The 26,089-nt window shown below is 35.7% G+C and overlaps 1 protein-coding gene across 5 annotated transcripts in view; it reads left to right on the forward strand.

Annotated features, from left to right (window-relative positions):
- NOL4 (nucleolar protein 4) overlaps positions 1-26,089 on the forward strand; it is a 365,383-nt gene that overhangs the window by 257,596 nt on the left and 81,698 nt on the right. For 4 of the 5 annotated variants that reach the window (XM_006150552.3, XM_006150556.3, XM_006150558.3 and 1 more), the window contains 3 exons: positions 3,056-3,235; positions 3,947-4,138; positions 25,563-25,676. In XM_006150552.3, coding sequence (XP_006150614.1) covers positions 3,056-3,235; positions 3,947-4,138; positions 25,563-25,676 — 486 coding nt within the window. The remainder of the gene's footprint in view (positions 1-3,055; positions 3,236-3,946; positions 4,139-25,562; positions 25,677-26,089) is intronic. The other variant, XM_006150553.2, reaches the window with a different exon arrangement.

The raw sequence follows: 26,089 nt of genomic DNA on the forward strand, positions 1-26,089 counted from the left end.
TGGCTTAGAATAGTGCCAGACACAAAATAGGTACTCAATAAATAATTGTTGAGTGAATATTACTTAGTGGCATAGTACTTTTGCACTGTACCACATGTATAGTGATATTCAAGATTTGCTAAATAAAGAAGTGATTGCCGTTGAGATGAATAGTTGAAGGTTTGATCAGGAGTTTTTAGAAATTACAGCTCTTATCCATGTTGGACTTAAAAGTCATTAATTATTGGTCCCCAAGAGTTTATTCTCTTAAATATTTTATTTCAAAAATATGTTCATTTCTGGGATCAGCAGGTGGCATGGTGGTTAAGGGCTCTGGACATTACCACATGGCTGACCATGGTTGGAGTCCCAGACCTGGTGGCTTGCTTTCTCATTTCCCCCTCACCCTCCTATATGTCTCTCTCTCTCTCTCTCTGGTCAAATTAAAATAAATGAATGAATAAATAAAATTAAGTAAATAATTCTCTTTTTGAAGAATGTATTCATTCCTGGTGAAGGAGAGGAGATTACAACATGGCTCACCCCCCAGGGGGTGATTTCTCGCTTTCTGTCTTTGTCTCTCTCTGTCTCCAGTGAGCACACGTGCCCTACAGCAAAAATATCTCCAAACGAAAAAAATGTTCATTCCTGAAGTTGAGAAGAGAGGTACGATTGTGGTGGTATACACTGCTAAGAAGCTGTGTTCCACTGGCTGAGACCACATGGAAAGCCATTTTCATACCTAGTTTTAACATGAAGGACAGATGTAATGGTGTACACCTGTAATCCAGTGACTTGCAGAGGCCGAAGCAGGATGGAGGGTAGCAAGTTCAAGGCTGACCTTGTTAACGTAGTGACATTGTCTAAATATATAGAGAGAAATAGAAAGAGGGGGGGGGGGGAGAGAGCACTGTTTTCTTCTACTTCCATAGATGTTTCTTGTTCAAGAAAATCCAGTTTTCTTCGTTTTATTATATTAAGTTATTGGGAAAGTATTTTTCTAAGCTTTTCTATGCAAAAATGTATCAGTTTTCCCAATGATCCAGTAATAGTTTATTTTTCCTCCATTTTACCCAATAGAAGCAAGTAAGTGAAGTGACACATGAAGCAATAATAAATTATTAAATTAAACCATATTATATGTAGAAATTGTATAGCCAGTGATAATGCTTCTTAAGATTTGTAAAGTGCCGGGGCAGCAGCTTGCATGGTGGCTGCTGGACTCCCCATGAATGATTGGAGTTTGAGCCCCAGTCCTGGCAGCTTGAAAATCATGCCGGACACATGTGTGTGTGTGCCCAGAATCCCAGGAGGAGAGTGGAGGAGAAGGGATTGCTAGCTGGCCATCTCTCCTGGAGGATGAGTTCTCACTTTCTCTCTCAGTGTCTGTCTCCAGTGAGTGCAAACACCCTATAGAAAAACCTTAAAAAGAAGAAAAGAAAAAAGTTTTATAAATTACAGGTTATTCTTCTATACGAAAATGACAATAGTGCATACAATTCTGTTAATAAACCAAAATGTTTAGGTAAGAGCACTCACAAAATATTTCATTTTCATATCAACATGTACATAAACCAACAATATTTTGCATTCTTTTAGTTGTACACAAACCCGTACACAGACTTAAAAAGAAAAAAATGAAATCGAGTTGTACACAAACGTGTACACAGACTTAAAAAGAAAAAAATGAAATCTACATGAAAATGGAGGCCTCCTCCTTCTATTAATACCACTCTTAGTCCCCAAAAGACCAAGGTTCAAATAGTAGTTGTACCATTATCAAGATGAAAGGAGGTTATTTAGTCTTTCTGAGACTGTGTCCTTATCTGTAGAATCAGGAAGAGAATAATTCCTCACTGGATTCTGTAAAGATGAAGGGAACCAGTAGGTCAGATGAGTTCTAAGTGCTAATTTCTTTTCTTTGTCTCTCACACATTTTCTTCATAAATTGCTTTATGACTGTTAATATCTCAGAAAATACCTTTTACATCTTTAAGTAAAAAGAAGGTTAGGCCCCTCCTCTTGAATGGGTTAATGTCTGCAAACATACCTAGTCTATGCTTTGATGATGTGACAGTCTCAAAGGAGTTATAGTTACGTGCACTGTTGAAGTCAGCTATTTATCCCATCGCATATGTCAGTTTTCTTTACTTCTAAGTCGCTTCTCCTGAATTAACTCTGGAATTAGCTCAGAAGGTCCTACGGGGAAATATGTTGAATTAAAAACAATCAAAAGCTAATTCACTTGTCATTGAATGGCCCCATTTATATATAGGTTTTATACATTACTGCATTTTCACAGCTGGATGTCTAAGAAGGACATTAGCTGTTCATATGTAATTTTTAAAATATTTTGACATTTCCAGATGTGTAGTGATTTCTGCAGTAAAATATGTGTCACAGTTTTTTTTTTTTTATTCTTGCTTTAAATTTGTCATGGCTTTTGTATGTTGGGATTCAGAGGCATTAAGCTTAATAAATGGTTAGGAAGAAATCTGGTTCCTTTCTAAACCAAAATCAATGCCATGTGAAGACTCCTAAGTAACATACATTTATTTTAAAACATGTTGTCTTGTAATTAACACTCCTGATCTCAATAATATTTCTCTATAGTTTTGATTGGGCAAGTTAATTAACCATATCCATCCCTCAGTTTTTATATCTGTTGGAAGGATTCTAATACAGTTAAATTAACTGAACACTGAGATCAAATCTATTTCTAAGAATATGCGATTTAGTGATTCCCTTGCAAAGTTGATTATAGGTTGCTCCCCCCTCCCTTTTTATGGATATCAAGTGGAAACAATGGCTCTTGAACAACTAAGTTCAACAAAAATTTCTTCACTGATGCAAATGTCCCATGCTGCTACTGAGCTCTTTAAATGTGCCTTGCATAATACAGGATATAACTTAATCTCATTTGAATTAATTCTTAGTTAAATTAAAGTGACCACAGCCCTAGAGTTATCAACTTATCAGCCAAATCTTAGAGAAATATTGATATTTAAAATAGAACATAACACTGATAAGCTCATGTGGTGGATTTAAAAGCAACAATCTCACCCTTTCTTTTCAGTCTCCTGCACATAGTTACTCAAGTTACGATTCTGGCAAAAATGAGAGTGTAGACCGAGGCGCTGAAGACCTATCCCTAAACAGGGGAGATGAGGATGAAGATGACCACGATGACCATGACGATTCTGAGAAAGTTAATGAGACAGACGGCGTGGAAGCAGAACGGCTGAAAGCTTTCAATGTGAGTTGCCACACTCCCTGTGTGGTTTAACTTTTACCACTTTACTTTCATGTTGTTGCTTGTTGGTAAATGTGGATATTTTAGAGACATGTTTGTTTAATTTACAGAAGGATTTTAAAAAGTACATGAAACACTCTTTACCAACCAGACACCAGAATTGCTGTGTTTTGTTTAGAATTTTAAAGCCAAATGTGAGCTGAAAACTGGAATTGTGTTGTGTGAGTATGCATGTTCACCTAGTGCTGAAGGGGGCCTCAGCTTAGTCCTCAGAAGGGTATGCCCATCAGCAGTTATTTCTTTTGCTTTCCTAACTTATCTAATTATGCATGACAAGAGCGTTTTCAGAGATTAGTCCACTGGGCCGCGTGGCAATGTAACAATTGCATTTATCAGTAGTAGAGAGATTAATGGGGTGCCCGATTGTCACAGTCTACTGTTATTTCCTGATTTTTTTTTACACAATAGTCTATTCTTTTCTGTCTGTCTGTTTGTCTGTCTGCCTTCCTCTCTCTCTTTTGCTCTATTTTTAAATCCGATCATTTAGAACGTCTTTAAAGAGTGTTTGCTTAAAATTTCTGGCTTTCCATTGCAAAGTTCTCCAGCGCATAAACCAGAAAAGAGTATTTTCCTATCGGTAATCAAGACAGGAAGCTAGGAAGAGAAGAGAGCAGCCCTCCAAACCCTTCTCCTCTGTCTCCCTCTTGCCAACAGATGTTTGTCAGGCTGTTTGTAGATGAAAACTTGGACCGAATGGTCCCAATCTCTAAGCAGCCCAAAGAAAAGATCCAGGCTATCATTGACTCATGCAGGCGACAATTCCCTGAGTATCAAGAGCGTGCCAGAAAACGTATACGTACTTACCTCAAGTCCTGCAGGCGGATGAAAAGAAGTGGTTTTGAGATGGTGAGTTTTGAACTAAAACACAGCCCTAGATTCCATCAAAATCCCACATGTAAACCATGACACTATTTTTTTTTTCATCTTAGTGTCTTTTTTCTTTTATTTTTTTCCATAATGTCAGGTCAAAGGGGTTTTTGTTTGCTTGTTTGTTTCCCCCCCTTCTCCTTTTCATCTTCCTGAAGTTATTTATTCCCTTCGTTTATTTAAGGAATAGCTTTATACTTTTTGAGATCAGTGCTCACAGAACCACATGGTACCATGTCACAGAAAATGAGGTGATACACGTGAAAACCAGTGAGAATCAGTATCTCATTCATGCATGATTTCTTTCTGTCACTACCAAAGTGCACCTGAGGTTAATCAAATCTTGAACAGAAGCACCAGTTATTGCTGTAGATGGAATGTGAGAATGACTTTCTCTAGGATTAAAGGAAGTGGATGGACCCAACAAATCGCAAGCCTTGAAAATAAAAGTATAAGGGAAATATAAGGCTTTGTTGTACTGGGTGTGTGTGTTTTGTGTGCTTGTGGATGGCACTGGGAGCTTTTATACTCAACTGGGCTTCATAGAGGGATGAGGTTACGTTGACACTAGATTACTTAGAAGTTAGAAATCAATGTTTTTGAACTTTATTCTACTTTGCCTTGCTCTGTTATACCTAGAGATAGTGCGTACACTTCTAATGTATGCTTTTATCATGTCTTACTTTTTTTATGTATACAAGCAGAAATGTATTAGAAATTTCTGATAGCGTTTTTTTCCCCTGCTCTTTTCTGACCATCCAGGCACTGTAAAAGCCTAGTTAGTGTTTGTGATGTATACCTTTCATTTATTAGGTCTGATGAGGTAGGAATTGGTACATCAGGAGGTTTCAGAGAATGTCAAGTATGAGAAATAATTTTGCAGCTATACAGTCCAGTGAACTTGAGGTAGAAATAACAAATCCGTGGTCTGTTATCAATTCTTTTCTATACTGGCTTGTAAAAATATGTTTGATGTTTCTTAAAGAGGAAGGGGAAGCTGTCTTCTCAGATGGTTAGGAACATACACTCTTTTTCCAGAGAGCCTGGTCTTGGGTTCCAGATCTAATTTCTAGCTCTATGACTTGGGCAAGTTACCTAAACTGCCTGGGGTCAGGTTCCTTCCCTGGAGATGACAATTTATAGAACTGTGAGAATTATGTAAGTTTTTTTTTTTTTTTTTTTTTTTTTTTTCACTTAACCTCTGTGAGCCATTTCTGGCATATAGTAAGCACTCAATAAGTTTAGCTCTGAGAGCAGGACCAAATTTTGCTTAAGTCATTTGAAAAAAAAGTTGTCCAAATGTTCATATTCTTCATTTACAGAACAGTCCATTGAAGTAGTTACTTACTTCTCAGGATACCTATGCTGGAGGTTGAGTTTATTGTGCATAAGTCATTTTTAAAAAAATGGTACTATTAAACAAACTACTATAATTTATGGCAATAGACTTGGTGTGGAATAACAGAGAATGAGAGATTGCTTGAATAAAGTAAAGCTATTTTTCCCTTACTGAACTTTCTAGAGAATATTATAACCTATACAAGAGGTGACAGATGACAGATGAAAAGGGCATCTAAACAAGTGTAAAAACTCAGAAACCTGCCATTGACATCAGGTTCAAAGACACTTAGCAATAGACATGAAATTCCAGTTGAAACTATATCTGGTTGAGACTACAATGCACTGGGGCTAGATGGTAACACACAGGTGGAACATGATCCTCTGCGTGCAGTCCCACATGGGAATGCTCCTGTTTCAGGTCGGAGACCTCTCTGAGTATGCTGGCCATGCGCTTACCCCCGATCCATGACTGGTCAAAGGCTGCAGAGGGATCCCGGCTCCAAGACCCGAATGAGGGTGCTGTCTCTCCACCTTTTGCTCACTCTCTGTCTCTCCTGGCTCATGAAAGTAAAAAATAAACTTAAAAATCAAAAAAGCAGAGTGCTATGCACTATATGTTAATTTTCAAATAATAATAAAGACAGTAATATATGAAGATATATTATTTTTATCTGCATCCAGCTACGCTAGTTTTCCTAATCTTCAAACATTATTTAGAGAGTCTTTTCTTTTATAAGATTTCTTATTTTTTATGGTTTAAAGCTTTTATATTTAACCACTTTTTAAAACAAACTCATTATCATGGAGAATTCTTACATTCTTCAAGGCATATTTGAGACATCCAATCATTTCTAAAAGTACTGATTGCCATTTTTATTTCTAATATTTATTCATTTCAACATGGATTTCATTTGATATATGCCTATTGCAATGCATAGAAAGGAACAAAAAGTCAATGTACAAAGTCAAGAAGTTTTACAAACTACTCTTGAAGTAAATATGCTTTAAAGAAATTATATTTAATGCTCAATTTTATTCACTCATTGTTTCATTTATAGAATATATGTACAGTACATATAACACTATGCAAAGTAATAGGAGGAAAATGTATGACTTGTTAATTACAGAAGCATAACATGTCCCCTAATCATCATGATTTGTAGAGGTGTCAAGTCATATGAAGTGAAATATTTAAGTAATAATGCCAGACTTCATGTAATTAAATGTCAAATGAATGATGTAGATGAAAATGAATATTGTAGTTAAGCCCACTGTTGTTTTTTTATTACTCAACCTTATACCACTAGAAATAACAAATCCACCAGTTACTTGAGGTTTGGAATCTTTATGAATTACTTCACTGTCATGAAGTGTGGGGTAGGATTCCATATCATTCTAAATATTCATCCTTATACAGAACAGATAGGAAAAGGCATGGCTACTACAAATAGTAATTACAAGTAAGCATTTTACATGAATTGATTTGCCCTCCTAGCTTTTAAGTGTGATACAACATCCACAGCATTTTTCAAAATGTACACATTGAATAAAAATCTTCTTGTCTACTATGTTTTATTAGGAAGACCAGAAGAAAATGTATCATTTTCAGTATGTGATTAATTTTTGCACAAATATTATTCTTCGGTATGTAACAATATAACAAGGCAACTTAAAAACTTTTTTAAATGTTTATAAAACAAAATTTTAAAGTGTAGAATTATTTAGTGGAAGAGTCTATATTCTAATACTAAAGTAGCATTCAACAAGCTTAACCCTTTGGTTCCTCAGGGTTTCTTAGGTCATTAGACTCCTTATGTTGAGTAGAACACACAATGATGAGTTACGTATTTTTTTGCTGGTTATAAGGAATTCAAAAAGATATTCCCACAGAAGTGGTTTATTACAGCATTTGTTAGTGCTATACTTGAGAATATTAGCATTTATTTTAACTGTTTTTCAGTTACTGTTCAGACAAAAATCTATTCTTGTTTACTCATTTTATACTATCCCTAAAGAATGTACAAGCTATTAAAATAACTATAATCAACTTCATTGAATATATACCAACATTATAATATATATTTATGAATTTTTATTTCACTGAAATTATCAAGATTCCCAGGTCTCAATTACTTAAGCAGTAAAAAATTTTATGTCATGCTCATATTAGTCTAGATCTATAATGTATAAGATGCATATGAACCATACTACAATTTTTTACACATTTTCACCGATTTTCACCTATTGTCACTAATTTATACATATAACCAATCAGTTCAAATCATAAATATACAATGTTATATGCAGAAGGGCATATTTCTGAAAAATAAATCTAATAAGTTTGATCTAGAGTACTGTTTTAATTTTCATAAGATCTTAAAGAACCCAAAGAGTTAAGCATTCATTAAATTAATGCTTACACGAGTATATCAAATTATTATTGATTCTATTGTATAACTTTGACTCTCAGGTTACTTCATCTATTTAGCTGAAGAATATTTGTTGATTTTCATAAAAGAAATGTACTTCTCCAAGGTGTCCTGATCTTAAATATAATAGAATCTGTGGTGGGAAAAAAAAACATCATAAAAACAGAGCTATAGGAACAAGTTTGGGTTGGCTCATACTGAGTATCATGTGAATTATGTGATGTCATTTCTCATTTTTGTTTCCTGAATTAGCATCATTAGAGACTTCTTCACCAGGCTGCATTTACGTACATGCATTTCTATTAAAGTAAAATTAAAATATTTAGCAGGGATGCAATCTAAGTGCCCATTAGTCATATCCCAAATTTTGCCACTGTACCAAGTTAAAGCAATTATCCTAGGTATTTAAATTCCATAACTTCAGGCCAGCAGGTGGCATGGTGGTTAAGTTGCTGTACTCCCACATGACTGATGATGGTTTGAGTCCTAGACCTGGTGATTTGCTTTCTCACTTTCTCTTTCTCTCTGTCTCTGTCTCGCTCTGGTGAATGCACATGCCCCATCACATATTTTAAAAAGTAATAAAAAATAATTATATTAAGTTAATAATTCTTTAATTTTTTAAAAATGAATTCAGTAACCTCGGCCTCTTAAACATTACCTATTTTGCTGCTTTTAATATTATATGAGTGACTATTTTTGTTTATAGGGATAATCCTCATGAATTTTAGGTAAAATTTTACAAAGGGCATCATCCTCCAGTCTACCAAATGTCATATGGAAGGCTTCATTTCAGAAGTTTCTTTTAGAATTAAATGTAAGAAAAAGTGTTTCTTCTAGGGAGGTGGAGTGCTTTCACCTGTTCTCATCACCAGGTCTACAAAACGTCATAAAAAACCTTTTGTGCCTCTCCACCAGGAAGTTCAGAGTCAAAGTCTTTCCAATATTCCAGTTGTCTTTCTGTTTCATTTATCTTGATGTAAGTTGCTGTACTCCCACATGACTGATGATGGTTTGAGTCCTAGACCTGGCGATTTGCTTTCTCACTTTCTCTTTCTCTCTGTCTCTGTCTCGCTCTGGTGAATGCACATGCCCCATCACATATTTTAAAAAGTAATAAAAAATAATTATATTAAGTTAATAATTCTTTAATTTTTTAAAAATGAATTCAGTAACCTCGGCCTCTTAAACATTACCTATTTTGCTGCTTTTAATATTATATGAGTGACTATTTTTGTTTATAGGGATAATCCTCATGAATTTTAGGTAAAATTTTACAAAGGGCATCATCCTCCAGTCTACCAAATTTCATATGGAAGGCTTCATTTCAGAAGTTTCTTTTAGAATTAAATGTAAGAAAAAGTGTTTCTTCTAGGGAGGTGGAGTGCTTTCACCTGTTCTCATCACCAGGTCTACAAAACGTCATAAAAAACCTTTTGTGCCTCTCCACCAGGAAGTTCAGAGTCAAAGTCTTTCCAATATTCCAGTTGTCTTTCTGTTTCATTTATCTTGATGTATATCTTATCTTAGTGGATTTGGTATTTATTTTAGGAGAAAGTTAAGATATAAATTTGAAAAAAGTAAAAATAATCTAATTTTAGAAACACTGGTAAATAACTCTTTCAGGTTTAAGAAATATTATATTTGACTTATTACATCATTTACTCCTACTTACCTAATGCTGCCCAGAGTAGTGGGATCAGACCTTGTTTTCAGTTCACAGCTTCCCTGATCCAAGCATTGCAAAAGCTACAGTGCCTCTCTATTTTTCTCCTTAATGTCCTTCCTCAGACTGTACTCCTTCACCTACTGTCTTTCCATACTGTCTGGTATTCACAACCATTTACTGCATTTCTATATCCTTTACTCATTCAGTTTCAGTTAGAGAGTGTGGACATCTGGTATATATTAAACAGAGAGATACGGGATCTCTCCTTCATAGCCTGGCTTGCTTCACTCAGCAGTAAATCTTCCATATTCATCCACCTACTGTCAAAACTGCTTTCCATCTTTTGAATGCACCTTTAAAGTGAAAAATTCCATCAGATATATACCCAGTCCCACATACAAGACCATGCTACAAACTTTGCAATACCTGTGTAACTACTATTAGTCACATTATTCTTCACATGAATACCTGACTAGGTTGGTTCCTCTCATTGTGACCCATTAACTTATTCAAAGTTAATTAGTAAATGCATTTATTTGATTTCCCCACTTGCAATTTGTACCAACACTTGTCCTTTCTCTTATAGTTGTCATGTCACTTCTCGCAGGATACTATCACATCCCGTAAGTTTTTTATTCATAGCCCTTATTTTTTTAATTTTTATTTTTTCAGAGGTTTTTGCTATAGGGCATGTGTGCTCACCAGAAAGACAGAGAGAGACAGAGAGACAGAAAGCAAGAAATCACCCCCCAGGGGTAGCGATTCTTAGTGTGGATAGATGTACTTCAGTCTTTGTCATCATAGATCCTGCAAAAGCAATCTTTTTCCAGAATCATCTAAAATTGCTCAAGTATTCCTTGCTGTCTTTATAGGGGAGGCATTTTGCTTTTATCCTGCCATTTCTTCTTCCATATTACTCTTCCTTCTAAAGGTTGTTTCATCAACCATTTCTGATTACTTACATGTTCAGTTTACCTCTTTTACTTGAAAGAAAGGAAAATTGTTTCATCTTGAAAAAAAGCCCCTTATTTCAAAATATAGTTAATCTCTTAATCCTCATCTATAACCTGAGCCTATCTATTTCTCATAATCTGAGTCCATCTTTTTTGTTAGGTTTCTCAAAAGACAGGTTTTATACTCAAGGCCTACACTTGTGTTCACTGGTGTTCATGGTGTTAGTCCACTGGGAGATCATTCTCACCATGATACTCTATGAGTTCCTATGAAGATCACATGATTACCTTCACACCAAATCTATTCTCCACTACATCACCCTCATTTTCTTGGGGCTCCTGCTTCTATCTTTCCTCATTTACCTTTACCTGCTTTCATGCAGTTCCTACCTGTCAGTGCTTAGTCATGTGCTATGTATGACCCTAACCACAGGTTGCAGATGTCTGTCCTTATGCACAGCACCCACTTCTCAGAGTAGAGCATCAATCACATACAAAGCTTTGTCATTTTATTCCAGTGTTATCCAGACATTAGATCAATTATTATTTAACACTGAGCTCTTCATATTCTTCATCAGCTATTCTCTCCATTGATGTTCCTTCCACCTCATCTACCTAACCACTGGTCAATTTTGTTGACTTGCTTATGTTAGTTAATGGTAGCACAGCAATCGTCATTTGTACCATGATCACAAATGTAGAGTAAGATTTGACTCTTTATGTGTATTCGTCTCTTGCATCCTATGAGTAACTGAATCCTGCTTTTCCTTTCTTTGCTGTGTTTCTCAAACGAGTTCTATCATTTCCAATTTACCTGCCATCATGTTAGTTCTAGCCCTTTATACTTCAGACCATTACTCTTAAATAATCCTCCTAACTTTAGTCCCTACTTTCATATTTTCACTTGTTTCCTTTTCTGAGCAAGATGGGAAGAGAGAGAGAGAGACAGCACCACCACCCCCAACAAGATCTTGATGCTATGATTCAGCCACCCTCCAAGACTTTCCACCAGCCCTGGGATCACGGGCAAGCTTGTGCCTGGAATACTCAGGGAGGTATCCAGACTTGAACCAGGAACTTTCCGTATGGGTTTTACTCACAGAACATCACATTTGAAATTAATAACCACTGAAATCTTGAAGATTCAAACCCTATTATTTTTATGTCTCCTTAGACAAGGTTCAAACACATACATAAATGCTTTTTTATTTTAAATGGACTTCCTTCCCCTGCCTAGAATACTTAGAACATCCAGAAACTCCAACACTCAGGAGACTCATCGTATTGAGAGATGCTTGTGCCTCAGCTTCATCAACTTTATAAGTCAGCCTGACTTCTGGAGTAGCCTTCCTCATTCTGACTCTGATGGCAGGAAACTATTATCCCATAGCAAATTCTAAATTTATTCCTATGTATTTTAGAATATGACCTTTTAAAACTAAAAGGACGAGATTCATTTCCTGACTTAATTCAACTTCTGTGTGTCAGGTTACTGAGTCTATTTTTTTGGAAAATGGTGGTGTTGTTAATTGTGATCACGTATGTAAATTGTTTAACAGGTAATCTGGTGCCTTTCTACCCCTTTGAATGATGTATTCCCCACCCCCCTTCCTTTCACATCTTAGTCCTTGAAGTGGTTCAATTTCTCTCTCTCCCTCAATGTGTTGTCTCTTGGTCAACCATTTTTTTTTTCCCAATCAGAATTATGGGTACCCTTTGCTCATTATTTATTAAATGTATTGAAAAGTAAGTACATTGTAACGAATTTAGTCAAGTGCTTGTTAGAATTACTCATTGACTCTTTTAGTTTTAGCAAGTTAATGACCTTATCCTCATGGACTCACTCCCTCCTTTACCCTATACACCCAGCTTCCCTCCACAAATGCATATAAATCCTGAATAAAATAAAACAATTTTAAAAATACATACTTAAGCTCAAAAGAAAAAAAAGAGGAAATATCCCAGGCACCTGAAATGAATGAGTTTAATAGGCCTCAATTATTAGTATAGCGACCTAGAAGGATTTTTAAAAAATGAGTATAGGCCCAAATATTGAGTTGTTGGGAAAGTCATGGTGCAGTTTTGCATAGAAAAACACAGAAAAATATGTCATGACTTTTCTGATGCCCTAGTAGCATAGGACTGGATCTGAATATCCACTCAGGTTTAGGGTATATAGATTTTAGTTTGTTGACTAAGCAAGAACATAATCTAGGAACTGTGTAGAAAGCTGGGAGGACCCTGCAAGGTTACTCCTCATTCAAGAGAAGTTAAGAAACATTTCATTACAATTTCCAAAATTAACAATGACAAGCATTATAAGTACTGAAATCATAACCTCACCAGATAGGTTAAATAGAATGTCAGATTTGGCTAAGGAAGAAAAAAAATCAATAAATCGAAACATGAAAGTATAGAAATTACCTATAGAAAGAATAAAAAAAAAGAAGAGAAATATGAAAAAGAAGGTAATATAAATAAAAGATTGATAAGTAGGGAAATAGATCTAGTAGGCATTCCCGAGGAAGATGAACATGGGGAAGCAGTGCCAGACGGTGGCATGATGGAAACTCAGCTGGACCTCTATGAGAAAACCAAAAAACAGGTGTGTGTCCAGGATCTGGCTGGGGGTAGATCGCAGAGAGAAAACCCATTGTGTAGACTTTTTTCTTTGTCCTGCACTCTCAATCGCTCATGAAAATAAATAAATAAATAAACTTAAAATTAAAAAAAGAAGAAGGAAGAGACAACATTCAAAGAGATGATGGAGAATTTTGTGGAATTGATTGGGCCATAAATCCTCAGAACAGAGAAGACCAGTACTGAGCAGTTTATATTGTATAAACCAAACCTATACATAGGAATATCATAGAAAAACCACGGTAGAGAACAGATATTCTTAAATGTACCTGGAAGAAACAACAGATTATCTAAGGGAGGAAAACAATTAGTCGGAACAACTTCTTGTTCTCAAAATGGATTTCAAAAGATGGTCTGGAAAGTAATAAGAAAAAAAGTCTTCAAATATTTTAGAGAGACTCTTTTTTTTTTAGAGAGATTTTTGCCGTAGGGTCCATGTGCTTGCCAGAAAGACAGAGAGGGACAAAGAGACAGAAAGTGAGAAATCACTTCCGAGGAGGGATGGCCATGCTGCAGTCCTTTCTTCTCCATTCTCCTCTGGGGATTCTGGGCACTCACGCACATGCACCCGGCGTGAGTTTTAAGCCACTGGGTCCTAGGACTGGAACTGTGGTCAAGTACATGGGAGTCCATCGACATAGAGAGTCATTATACCATCTGCCAGTCCCAAGAAACTACTGCTAATTTACAAATCAATGCCCAACTAAACTCCACTTTCAGAGTAAGAAGCAAAGAAAAACTTCAGACAGCTACTGAGGTTACTGCGCACAGGCTGACAGGCTAACCAAAACATACTCTAAGAGGTAGGAAACCGAACCCAGAAGGAAACAAGGAAATGAGCATCTGTGGTGAACAAATCTGGAGGCAAGCCCCCAGTTCTTGTTCTCATTCTTGTTCTTACCAGTTGTTGCTCCTTGACCTTGAATCCTTGAGCTTTAGTTCTTCATGGCAGAGGAAAAAAAAAAAAAGAGACAATAACTTTTATCTTAAAGATGAAAACTAATGATAACTAATATTTGAAATAACAAATATAACAATTCCTACCTAGAACAGTATCTGCCGCATATGACAAATTTAACCAAAGTGTAGTCTGAAATCCCCTTCACCGGGAAACCCTCGCTGTTTTATCTGTTGAACTACTTGAGGGACAGAATCAATCATCTATTTAATCTTCACTTCAAGCTAAGAGCAATCTCAAATCTCTCTTTCTTCTGTGTGCAAATCGTACTTTGTGGTAAATCTTTTGTAGTTTTATTTTATCCTGTCTTATATTGCTGTTATCTATATTTGGCCTTAGTGCCTTAGTATGAAGTTATGTTCTTGAGTACTGTTAAAAAAAGAAGAAGGAAGAGACAACATTCAAAGAGATGATGGAGAATTTTGTGGAATTGATTGGGCCATAAATCCTCAGAACAGAGAAGACCAGTACTGAGCAGTTTATAATGTATAAACCAAACCTATACATAGGAATATCATAGAAAAACCACGGTAGAGAACAGATATTCTTAAATGTACCTGGAAGAAACAACAGATTATCTAAGGGAGGAAAACAATTAGTCGGAACAACTTCTTGTTCTCAAAATGGATTTCAAAAGATGGTCTGGAAAGTAATAAGAAAAAAAGTCTTCAAATATTTTAGAGAGACTCTTTTTTTTTTAGAGAGATTTTTGCCGTAGGGTCCATGTGCTTGCCAGAAAGACAGAGAGGGACAAAGAGACAGAAAGTGAGAAATCACTTCCGAGGAGGGATGGCCATGCTGCAGTCCTTTCTTCTCCATTCTCCTCTGGGGATTCTGGGCACTCACGCACATGCACCCGGCGTGAGTTTTAAGCCACTGGGTCCTAGGACTGGAACTGTGGTCAAGTACATGGGAGTCCATCGACATAGAGAGTCATTATACCATCTGCCAGTCCCAAGAAACTACTGCTAATTTACAAATCAATGCCCAACTAAACTCCACTTTCAGAGTAAGAAGCAAAGAAAAACTTCAGACAGCTACTGAGGTTACTGCGCACAGGCTGACAGGCTAACCAAAACATACTCTAAGAGGTAGGAAACCGAACCCAGAAGGAAACAAGGAAATGAGCATCTGTGGTGAACAAATCTGGAGGCAAGCCCCCAGTTCTTGTTCTCATTCTTGTTCTTACCAGTTGTTGCTCCTTGACCTTGAATCCTTGAGCTTTAGTTCTTCATGGCAGAGGAAAAAAAAAAAAAGAGACAATAACTTTTATCTTAAAGATGAAAACTAATGATAACTAATATTTGAAATAACAAATATAACAATTCCTACCTAGAACAGTATCTGCCGCATATGACAAATTTAACCAAAGTGTAGTCTGAAATCCCCTTCACCGGGAAACCCTCGCTGTTTTATCTGTTGAACTACTTGAGGGACAGAATCAATCATCTATTTAATCTTCACTTCAAGCTAAGAGCAATCTCAAATCTCTCTTTCTTCTGTGTGCAAATCGTACTTTGTGGTAAATCTTTTGTAGTTTTATTTTATCCTGTCTTATATTGCTGTTATCTATATTTGGCCTTAGTGCCTTAGTATGAAGTTATGTTCTTGAGTACTGTGCTTCTTAGCTTGTTCATTTCTGTACCACCCACAATGTCTTAAATAGCTTAAGTAGTTTCTCAGGAAAGCTGCTCAATTTGTGTGCAACTGAATTAAAATCATAGAATGAAAAGTGAATAAATATGTATCTCTATCTACTAATGTGCTACTTTGTGGTGGGAATGCCTTGAGAGATAAGCTCATTTTTCTTTTGTGACATGAATTGCACAGTATCTTTTCATCTATTTGGCAGTTGGTACTAATGAGTGATATGCACTGTATGAGTAGATTTGGTGTACCTTTAGTTTTATAAGTGAGCTATCGGCGGGGGGGAAGAACATTAGGATCTGCAATAATTATAAGTATATAGACTAGCCTGTTTTCAGAATTTATAGTTTCTGATGGTGATTAAAGAATCACTTAAGTAAAAATGAAATTGTGGTTTCAACTGAAAGGTGCTAATGCACAACATCCGAGGCCACTTGGGATGCCCAGGGTCAGTTTCCAGCCCATTCTAAACAGGATGGCTGTCGTGGAGGTGTATGCCTATGGTCCTAGCTGACTGGGAGATAGGGCACGAGGATGACAACATTATGAGACTGTCAGAAATACCTGTTTATCTCCCTCCTGTGTTCACTTTCTCTCTCTCAAAAATAAAATACATAAATAAAGTAAAAGCATGTTATTAGTTGATCATTTAGATCATCTTATTTCTTGATCAGTATTGTTAGATGATGTTAAAGGATGCCTCTAAGTATCAGCTATAAGACATTACTTCTCAAGGTATTTGTGAAAGATTAATTATGAATAATATCTTAAAATTAAGACCAAGGCATAGACTATTAATTCATAAATGAAATATTGATTATCAAATCTAAATAATGTGTAATTAGTTTATGTTTAGTCTTCATTAGAAACACACTTCTTTTTTAGAGTTTTGGGGGTTTTGTTTTGTTTTGTTTTGTTTTTCTGCTATAGGGTATGTACACTCACCATAGAGAGACATAATAGAAAACAAGACAACATCCCCCAGGGAGGATGTCCACGTCACAGTCCCTTCTCCTTAATTCTCCTCCCAGGATCTGGGGCATGCATGCACATCTGAGTTTCAAGCCTTCGAGTCTTGAACCACAGTTGGCTATGGGGGAGTCCAGCAACATAACCATTACATCATCCTGCTGGTTCCTAGAAACAGACTTTAAAACACATTTTAAATTATTCAAGGGAATTTTCTCAGAAACTGGAAAAGATTGATTCACATATAACTAGATCCATGGGCTTAAATGTTGGGGCTTGCTGTTCCCCCGTTTCTTAACCATCCTTCTCTTGTATACTGCTGGTTAATCTCTCAGAAGTCTTTGCTACCTGTCAGGATGTTACCATCAGCAGTTCTAAGCCTCTATTATTAAGACTCTCAATCCTCCAACTCCAGGTCTCAGGAGCAATGAAAGGACTTTGATTCGCCATATGTAGGTTATACATCCACGCTTGAATTGACCACTTGGAGCCAAGGGAGGAGTTCCCATGTTTTCCTAGGCCTAATTCATGTGGCCAGGGTCAGGACATTGAGGTATTTTGCTTATAATTTACATCAAAACCATATGGGATGGCGCAAAGACAATTGAACTAGTATTTTAGTCCACACTCACAACTCTTATCTGAAATTGTGGATTTTCTTCAGATCAGGATTTAGAATTTCAAATTTTGAGCCATAATAGAATACATAGTTTATGCATCGCATAACACCTATAGTGAAGTCTGGAAAAATGTATACGTAAAAACATATTAGTATTTCTGTAGCAAAGCAGATCAATATTCACAGAAATGAGGAAAAACAAGTATGTAACAGTTTTTTTTCCTCTGCCAACTGAGTTTTTTCCATGTTTTAGAAAAATCTTTCAAATGTATACGAGATTTCAGAATTACTGATAAAAGGTTGTGAGTCTGAGTAAGTATACTTTATTGGATATATTTTCTACTCTATATGCTAGACATTATAATAGCTATTTTAGTAAACTTTATGATGTCAGAGACAGTATCAATATTGATTATTTTTGTATCTTTGGACTTGGCACAGTTTCTGACATACATAAAGTGCTTATTAAATATATTTGTTGAATAACAAAATCAAGATAAAAGTGGCTCCTATGTACACTTCATGGAATTCTAACTACTCCAGAGATTATTTTTCTTACACATAATTTACTCCCTGAACCTCAATTTTGCCATTTCTAAAAGTAGAATAATGGGACCAGTTGGCGATACAATAGTTAAATGCTATGCTCTGTGAGGCTGACACAGGAAGGTTCTGACATCAAATTTAGACACCTCACTGAGTATGTCAGGCATATGTGTGAACGTAACTCAGGATTGGCTGAGGCTGGTGGTGGATCACTGCATCAAGACCCTATCGAAGGAGTGCTGTTTCTTTCTTTCTGTCTTCCTCTCTCTGTCTCTCTCACTCATGACAGTAGTAAATAAAAATAAAGCTTAGAGGGGCCAGCAGATGGCATAGCAGTTACATCACTGGATTCCTACATGGCTGACTGTGATTCAAGTCCTAGACCTGTTGTTTTGAAACTCATGTTGGACACATGTGCATGAGTGCCCAACCCAAAATCCAAGGAGGAAAACAGAGGAAACGGGATCATGGCATGGCCATCCTCTGTCTCTGTCTCTGTCTCTCTCTTCAGTAAGCACATGTATCCTAAGAAAAAGAATAATAAGAATAATGAAATAAAATTGAAAAATAAAAACAAAACTTATAAAAATAAAAACAATGACCCCTAACAGTATGACTAAGACCGAGAGACTAAATATCAAAAGTGATCACATAAATAACAAGTAGCTGATCATAGAATAACTTCTGGGACAGTCTGACTGAGTTCTCAAACCCTCTGTTCCACTGATGTCCATAAATGAAGTCACATGGTCAATAGAAGGGATTACCTAAAAGCTGAAATGTTATTTACAATTTGAACAATTATGTTTTTAGGTCTAGATACACGTTTTGGAAAAGATAGTGTGTACAAGGACTGGGCCATTGGATTCCTACATGGCCAACTGTGGTATGAGTCCTGGACCTAGTGGCTTGCTTTCTCACTTTCTCTCTCTTTTTCTCATTCTGTCCCTCTCTGGTCAAATTAAAATAAATAAATAATAAATAAAATAGTTTAATAATCCAACTATTTAATCAATAATTAAATAATTCTTAAAAGTCTAATTTGAGCTTCCTTCTTAAAAAAATAGTGTGGGACCAGCTGTTGGCATAATGGTTGTATCACTTGACTCCCATGTAGCCGACCGCAGTTTGATTCCTGGACCCTGTGGCTTAAACTCATGCTAGGCTTGCATGCATGTGTGCCCAAGGTCCCTAGAGGAGAATGGAGGAGAAGGGATTGCAGTGTAGCCATCCCCCCTGGGGGGTGATTTCTCACTTTCTGTCTCTTTGTTTCTCTGTGTCTTTCTGGCAAGCGCAAGCACCATATAGCAAAAACCTCTCCAAAAAACAAATAGTGAAGAAAAAAAATAGCATGTACATATCATCCTAGTTGCAAGAATCTTCAATTGTGTGTTTTATAAAGTATAAAAGGATGAGGAGTAATAACCTTAGTTTAGAATTCTATCTAAACTGTGACTACAAAATTGTTTAATTATCTTCAAAGAGTTCACTCTGCTTACAACCTTAGGTCAGTGTCACGTTTGCTCCCAATTTGACTTTATGTAATACTTGATTAGGCTTTACTTGAACATGGGAGCCTAGTGTTTAAGCCATCACCAACACATAACCCATAAGCATAACCTTCTTTCATTTTTTCCCCCAAACATTTTTATGATCATAAAATCGTTGTGACATCCTAAGGTTCAGAGGACCCTAAAGCTGTTTAGTTTATAGTTTTAAGAACAAAAATATCGAATAGTTTATTGGTGTGGTGGTGCATTTTACTTGCATATATTTGGAAAGACATGTTTACATTGTGCCAGCAGCACTCATATCTGAAGTCCCCAATTAAAATGCAACTTTTTCAACTGCAAAAGCTCCATGTGACAGTTTAGCCATCTGTTTAATGACACAGCCACCACTGATTTGAGCATAGATAATTATTATGATAAGAACAGAGCTGGCGAAAGATCAGCTCAAATCCCAGTTGAGAATGACAGCTAATTATGAAGAGGTAATTAGTGAGTGTGGTTAGCATCGTCTTACAACCAGGGAAAGATACAGGTAACATGTCTTCCCATCTATGTGCAGATCATATGAAATGTATGATCATATACATTTTCAATTATCATTTTAAGTCTTAAAATATAGCTTATAGTGTATTTACAGAGCTATCTTCAAGCAGAAGGAAAAGTGTTGTTTTCCATAAATTAACTATCGAATTATTTGCATTTGAATTTTTTCAAAAAAAATTCTTAGTAAAAATGCTTATTTATAGGACCAGCAGATGATGTAATGGTTATGTCACTGGACTTCAGTATAATTGAGCACAATTTGAGTCCCAAACTTGGCGGTTTAAAATTCGCACTGGGTGTGTGTGCGTACATGTCCCAAATCCCAAGAGAATGGAGGAGAATGGGTCATGGCCTGGCCATCCCCCCTGAGGAGTGATTTCTTGCTTTCTGTCTCTTTGTCTCTCCAGTGAGCACAAAAGTATCTCAAAAAAAAAAAAAAACCCAAACAAAAAAAACAATGTTAATTTACTTCTTTAGTGAGAGAGACAGAGAGAAAGAGAGAGAAGGGTCATGTGCAGGATCTTGCCATGCCATGGTCCCTCTCCAAGCCTTCCAGCCAGTCAGGACTATGCAGGTGTACAAGCTCAGCAGGTGCACCCTGAAGCAGTCAGGCAGACCTGGGATCTGAACTCAGGCCTCCCATATGGCTCCAGTATCAAGCAGCGGTGCCTAACACCTGTACCATTGCAGCTGGGGCCCAAATATTATCTCCAGTTATTATATGGAAGTTTTTATGCTTTATGGCCACTCTTACTGATGCAAAAGGGAATCTTTGGCAACTCATTCCTGGTGGAATCTATGACTGTTGCCCATGAAACACTCTGCTCGTTATGTGCCAGGAAGACCCCAAAGTAGTGATAGTAGGATAAGCTCTCAGCCATCAAACGCAGTGACAAAAAGGAAAGTTCCAACGAAGATAATTCTCAGAACTCACAGTAAACAATAGTTTTAAGTTTCTCCAATGTTAAAATTGCTTTTATAAGGAACATATGGTGACTTCAAAATCACGCCAGGCATGTGTGTGTGTGTGCCCAAGATCTCAGAAGGAGAATAGAGGAGAAGAGATTGTAGTGGGGCTATGGAGGGGGATTTCTCACTTTCCTTCTCACTGTCTGTCTCTCTCCAGGGACCACGCATACTCTAAGGCAAAATCTTCTTAAAAAATATGGAAGAAAGATAAGCAAATGGCTTTGATCTTTAATATCTTCTATCTGGAAGCAGTATAATTGAGCCTTGTGATTATTAGGGAGCATTGGCATTTGGTATTGGCTCATCAATATTAGAACAAAGGGACTTATGAGGGGAAAGCACTTCTCTGCCTGGTTCTAGCATTTTCCTTCTGTGCATGAAACTAAGATTTATTATGTTTCATGTACATTTTGTGGCACTTACGGTAATTCCAGCGTTAAAATCTTGTGGATTTAAATTGCATCAATTTAGAACTTGTGGCATAACTTAGAAAATCTATCATTTCATCTTTGTACTCTTAATGAAGAAGAGGTTTCAAGAAATAATAGGAAAATATATTGGGAAGATTTCAATCACTTCAAGAGAAGGATGTTATTGAGATTCTAAAATATTCTTCACTTACATGCAAAATAAGGTTATCTGTAAATGGATTCCTTTGCTGGAATGCATTGTATTTAAAGAGCTCAAGCTTTCTTTAAATTCACTGAGGCCTGAGTTAAAACACAGAAATAATTCCTTACCAGTGATTATTATACCCAGTATATCATCAGAATTAATTTTGAATTTAGGTGTTTCTGTATACATTGCTGCATGATCTCGGGCAAGGTATATCATCTCTTACAATTCAAGTTATTTTTATTAAAATATGAATAACAAAAGTACTTTTTAAAAAGATCATTTAGAACATTCAAGTTGATAATGAATCCAAGTTTTTAATATTAATGCCTGAGCATCCTAAGCACTCAACAGGGGTTAGCTATTAACATTTATCAAAAGTTAAATTAGAATGATACTGGATTTTCATTTGGAGATACACATATTATAAGATACTTGAGATATAGTAAACTGTTGGAAAAATACATACTTATCTCTTACACAATAGTATAGATTTTATAAATTCATTCTACCTTTCTCATCAATGAGATCAAATCTATTGTGATGATTATGATAATCTATGTAAAGGGTAATCTTTATCTGCTTATGTTTTAGTTGAAAAGTTTACATTAGAATTTTTCAGTATATTTTATATTATTCATAATAAATTATATAAAAGTAGTAAATATACAACAAAATTTAGGAGAGTAGAAGTACTGCGAATTGGGAGACATGACCCAGCTCCTACTTCTAGCTCAGTTTGTACTTTGGCAAATTCTTTAATCTAACTGGATTTCAGATTCATTAAACTTAAAAAATGGTCCTGAATGAGATCGATGGCCACTTATAATTATCAAATTATGATTCCACAATAAACTCAGAGCAACTCTTGTTTTCAAAGCTAAACTATTCATCTATGGATAATGCAAATTCATGGATCCTTCTAATTTTTCCCACTCAATAGGAAAGAGTATATGACTGCCTTAGATGGAAGTTGATTTTTTTTCCAAAGTCTTGAAATAGTAGGTTATCAATAGATTTTAAAGACTATTTAGTTGTACTCAATGAGTATATTATTCTACTTGTCAAGAAAGCCAATTTAATCTAGCTGGGGAAGACCCAACTCTCCCATAATTTTTTTCTGAAAAGGAAATTACATAAATAATTATACATAGCACCTTTTACTGTTTTTTTTGCAAAAGTTGTTTAGTAAAATTTATTTTAAAAAATTAAAAAATAAGGGAAATTCTACTAGAAAAATTTAATTAAGGAGCAATTTTATCTGTGTCTTCCTTGTTCAATAAACTTTTATATATTTAATGAGCTCATGTGTTTGTTAATGCAATTTAATCAGTTTAATAAGATTCAATTGCATTATATATCTCAAATTTCTAATGGAGATACCTGATAAAGTGAGAAAAAAAAAAGGAATGGAGAACAGAAATATGCCTCTCTAAATCCCATGTGGCTATCAATAGTAAGATTAAGAAAAGGGAAGTTGCTGGTATTTTATTTAGAGTTTGTTAATTCCATTCCTAAAACTAGATGAAGTATCTAGTAATGCAGTTTATTAGGAAAAAAAAAGTCTAAATTTGAGTAGACCCCACAGCACAATGATTAAGTGCTGTATGTTGGCTGTTTGATTCCACATCCCTGACTAGTTCAAGATGAATTGCATCTTGACCCCCACAGTTGAAAAAAAAGGCTGAGCACATGTGTGTGCATGTCCTAAATTCTGACAGAATGAAGATATGGAAGGAAAAGGATTCTGACATGACCATACCCTGTTAAAGGGGTGTTTCTTCTCTCTCCCTTTTTCCCTATTGTTTTTCCTCTGGTGAGCACATGTGTCCTCTGGCATATAGCAAAACACATTTTTTAAAATAAAGCTTTAAAAAATTAAACTCTACCTCCTATTTGAATAATGCTGACTATGATCTAATAATTTGTTTTATTTTCTACCCTGGAATGTTCTTATTCCTATATTTCCTGTAACATCTTTTTATCCAGAGATAATTCAGTCAAGAAGGATACCTAATTCCCATTTATTTAGTTTAGATTTTAATTTTGAGCTTGGAAGTGGTCATCTTTCAATAAGACACTAATTTTATTAATGTTAATTTGTTTCTAACTGGACTACTTTACCCATATGTGGTAGACAATAAAAAAAGAAGCAATATGAGTTTTGAAATTATACTTATATCTTCATGAAAAAAATTTTTTTAAGGTTTACTTTATCCGACCCTCTACTCCCAAGACACAGTCCTGGCTTTCTAATTTCCTTCTCAAAAAGCTTTTGCAGCATTTCCCCCTGCCACCTCAGGGGCCCCGCTACTCTCTTTTAAAGTGACAGCATTCTGAACACTCCACTGCTTTGTCAAACTTGTCCGACCACCATTTCAGACATCTCACGGGGTTAATGGAGACCATATCCATATACCTTTCCTATCTCTTCCCTATAGAAGTTACTTTAGAGAAAGAAGCAGTGAGGAATTCTGCTAAGGTAGCTGCAGTAATTACTTCTTAGTTCATAAATGCAAAGTTAAAGCCTGGTCTCTTTCTACTCTACACAAATCCCACTGAGGAGAGTCTGTTAAAACACTGTGGTTTGGGACCAGCAGATAGTATAATGGTTATGTCACTGGATTCCCACTTGGCCACCACAGTTTGAGTTCCAGACTCAGAGGCTTGAAACTCATGCTGGGTGTGTGTGCTTGCATGCCCAATATCTGACAAAGAGAGTGGAGAAGGGATTGTGGTGTGACCATCCCCTGTGACGGATGATTTCTCACTTTTTATCTCTCTGTCTCTCTGGTTAGCACACACACCCTATAGAAAAAAAATCTCTCTCTCAAAAAAATAAATAAAAATTGTGGTTTGACTTTAATTGTTCTGGCATATTATTCGACACACAAAACCTATGGTTCAATTTTCAAAAGCACATTTTACATGCCAGAGTTGGTAAAATGAATCATGTACAATAAAGGCATGTTCAAATTTCTTTATGAAGATTTATTTAAAAGATTTCAATTAGTATGGAATCTTCTAATAAAAAAAATCAACATATATTTTGGTCAGAGACTTTAAAAACCCTAAAGTATCATTCTACTCTATACTACCATCCCAAGACACTTTAATAATTTCATATTATTTTATTATCTCATCTGGTTTAATTTTTATGTTACTTTCTATCTATCATTAACTTATTTTAATTAAAAAGCCCTGTTTTGTATCATTAAATACTTTTTCTTTCAATTAGATAATTTTTCATGTAATTATAGGAAAAAGAATGAAAAACTTTTCTATGATTATCACAGATGATATGGAAAGCTGAAAACAATTTATTAATTAGAAACTTAGTTGGAGATAAATTAGTTTCTATATGAGCTACGTAAAAGATAGATTTCAATAAATACCCATTGAGTAAATAATATTATCTCCTATTTTATAAATAAAACAGAACATGCAAATGTACTCACAGGCAACCATGTCTCCCCTACAAAACATCAGACCTTCGGTGTATCAATATTACTATAGGACCGACTTCTTAGTTTGTATTTATTTATTTCATACTATTTCATATTAAGGTTGACATGATCTGATCGTTAGGTTTTTCAATTATGGTTCAGTCCTGTCACTCGTTTTTGTTTTGTTTTGTTTCGTTGTGCATTGTAACGTGTAATAAAAGAATTAAAGGACTTGTTTTATTTGCAAAACCCAGTCAGCAATTTTCCACTGCCTGTTCAGACTCCAGCTTAATGGTCCAGACTAAATATTTGTGACAATGGAGCTATGAGAATGAATGATGGATCTGTGTAGCAACTACAGCTTTAACCTCTAACTAGCTTTCATTTTTCATCTTTACGATTTCCATTTCCTCTCTTTATAAGTTCCGTTGAAATCAATGGATGCCACTGCACGTGTTGATGGCCCTGTGAGCTCTTCTGAGAATAGGATTGGTCTGTTGATGATACTGTTAATAATTAGTTTTCATATTTCTCTCTCTTTTTTGTAGTCTCGACCTATTCCTTCCCACCTTACTTCAGCAGTTGCAGAGAGTATCTTGGCTTCAGCCTGTGAGAGTGAGAGTAGAAATGCCGCCAAGAGGATGCGCCTGGATAGACAACAGGTACTAAGGAATCCGGGAGTCTGGTGTACGCCAGATGGAACAAATACGGTTCATTTTCGTTTGATTTATGTAGGAGATTAAAAATGGTGAATGGATCTAAAGTACACAGGGATATAGTTTTTGTGCCTTTACGACTTAAGTTTTAAAAAATTATTTTTGTGTGATCAATGGAGATCGAACAACTAGACTTTCTATGATGAACTGAAAAACAGTAAAACTAATCAGTTATAATTCTGTTTAGGTTCCAGTGTGAAGGCTAATTACTTACTAAGAGGTTCTAATTCATTATTTACCATAGTTTTGTAAATTTACCACATCGTTTATGGTAGTGACCTAATCACATTAATTTTGAATGAAAATGAGCCTCTCTTTAATTTCCTCTGGTCTACTACCAAATGCCAAGAGATAATGCT

This window comes from Tupaia chinensis, unplaced genomic scaffold (assembly GCF_000334495.1).
Source record: "Tupaia chinensis unplaced genomic scaffold, TupChi_1.0 Scaffold000290_1, whole genome shotgun sequence".
Classification (NCBI taxonomy): Eukaryota; Metazoa; Chordata; class Mammalia; order Scandentia; family Tupaiidae; genus Tupaia; species Tupaia belangeri.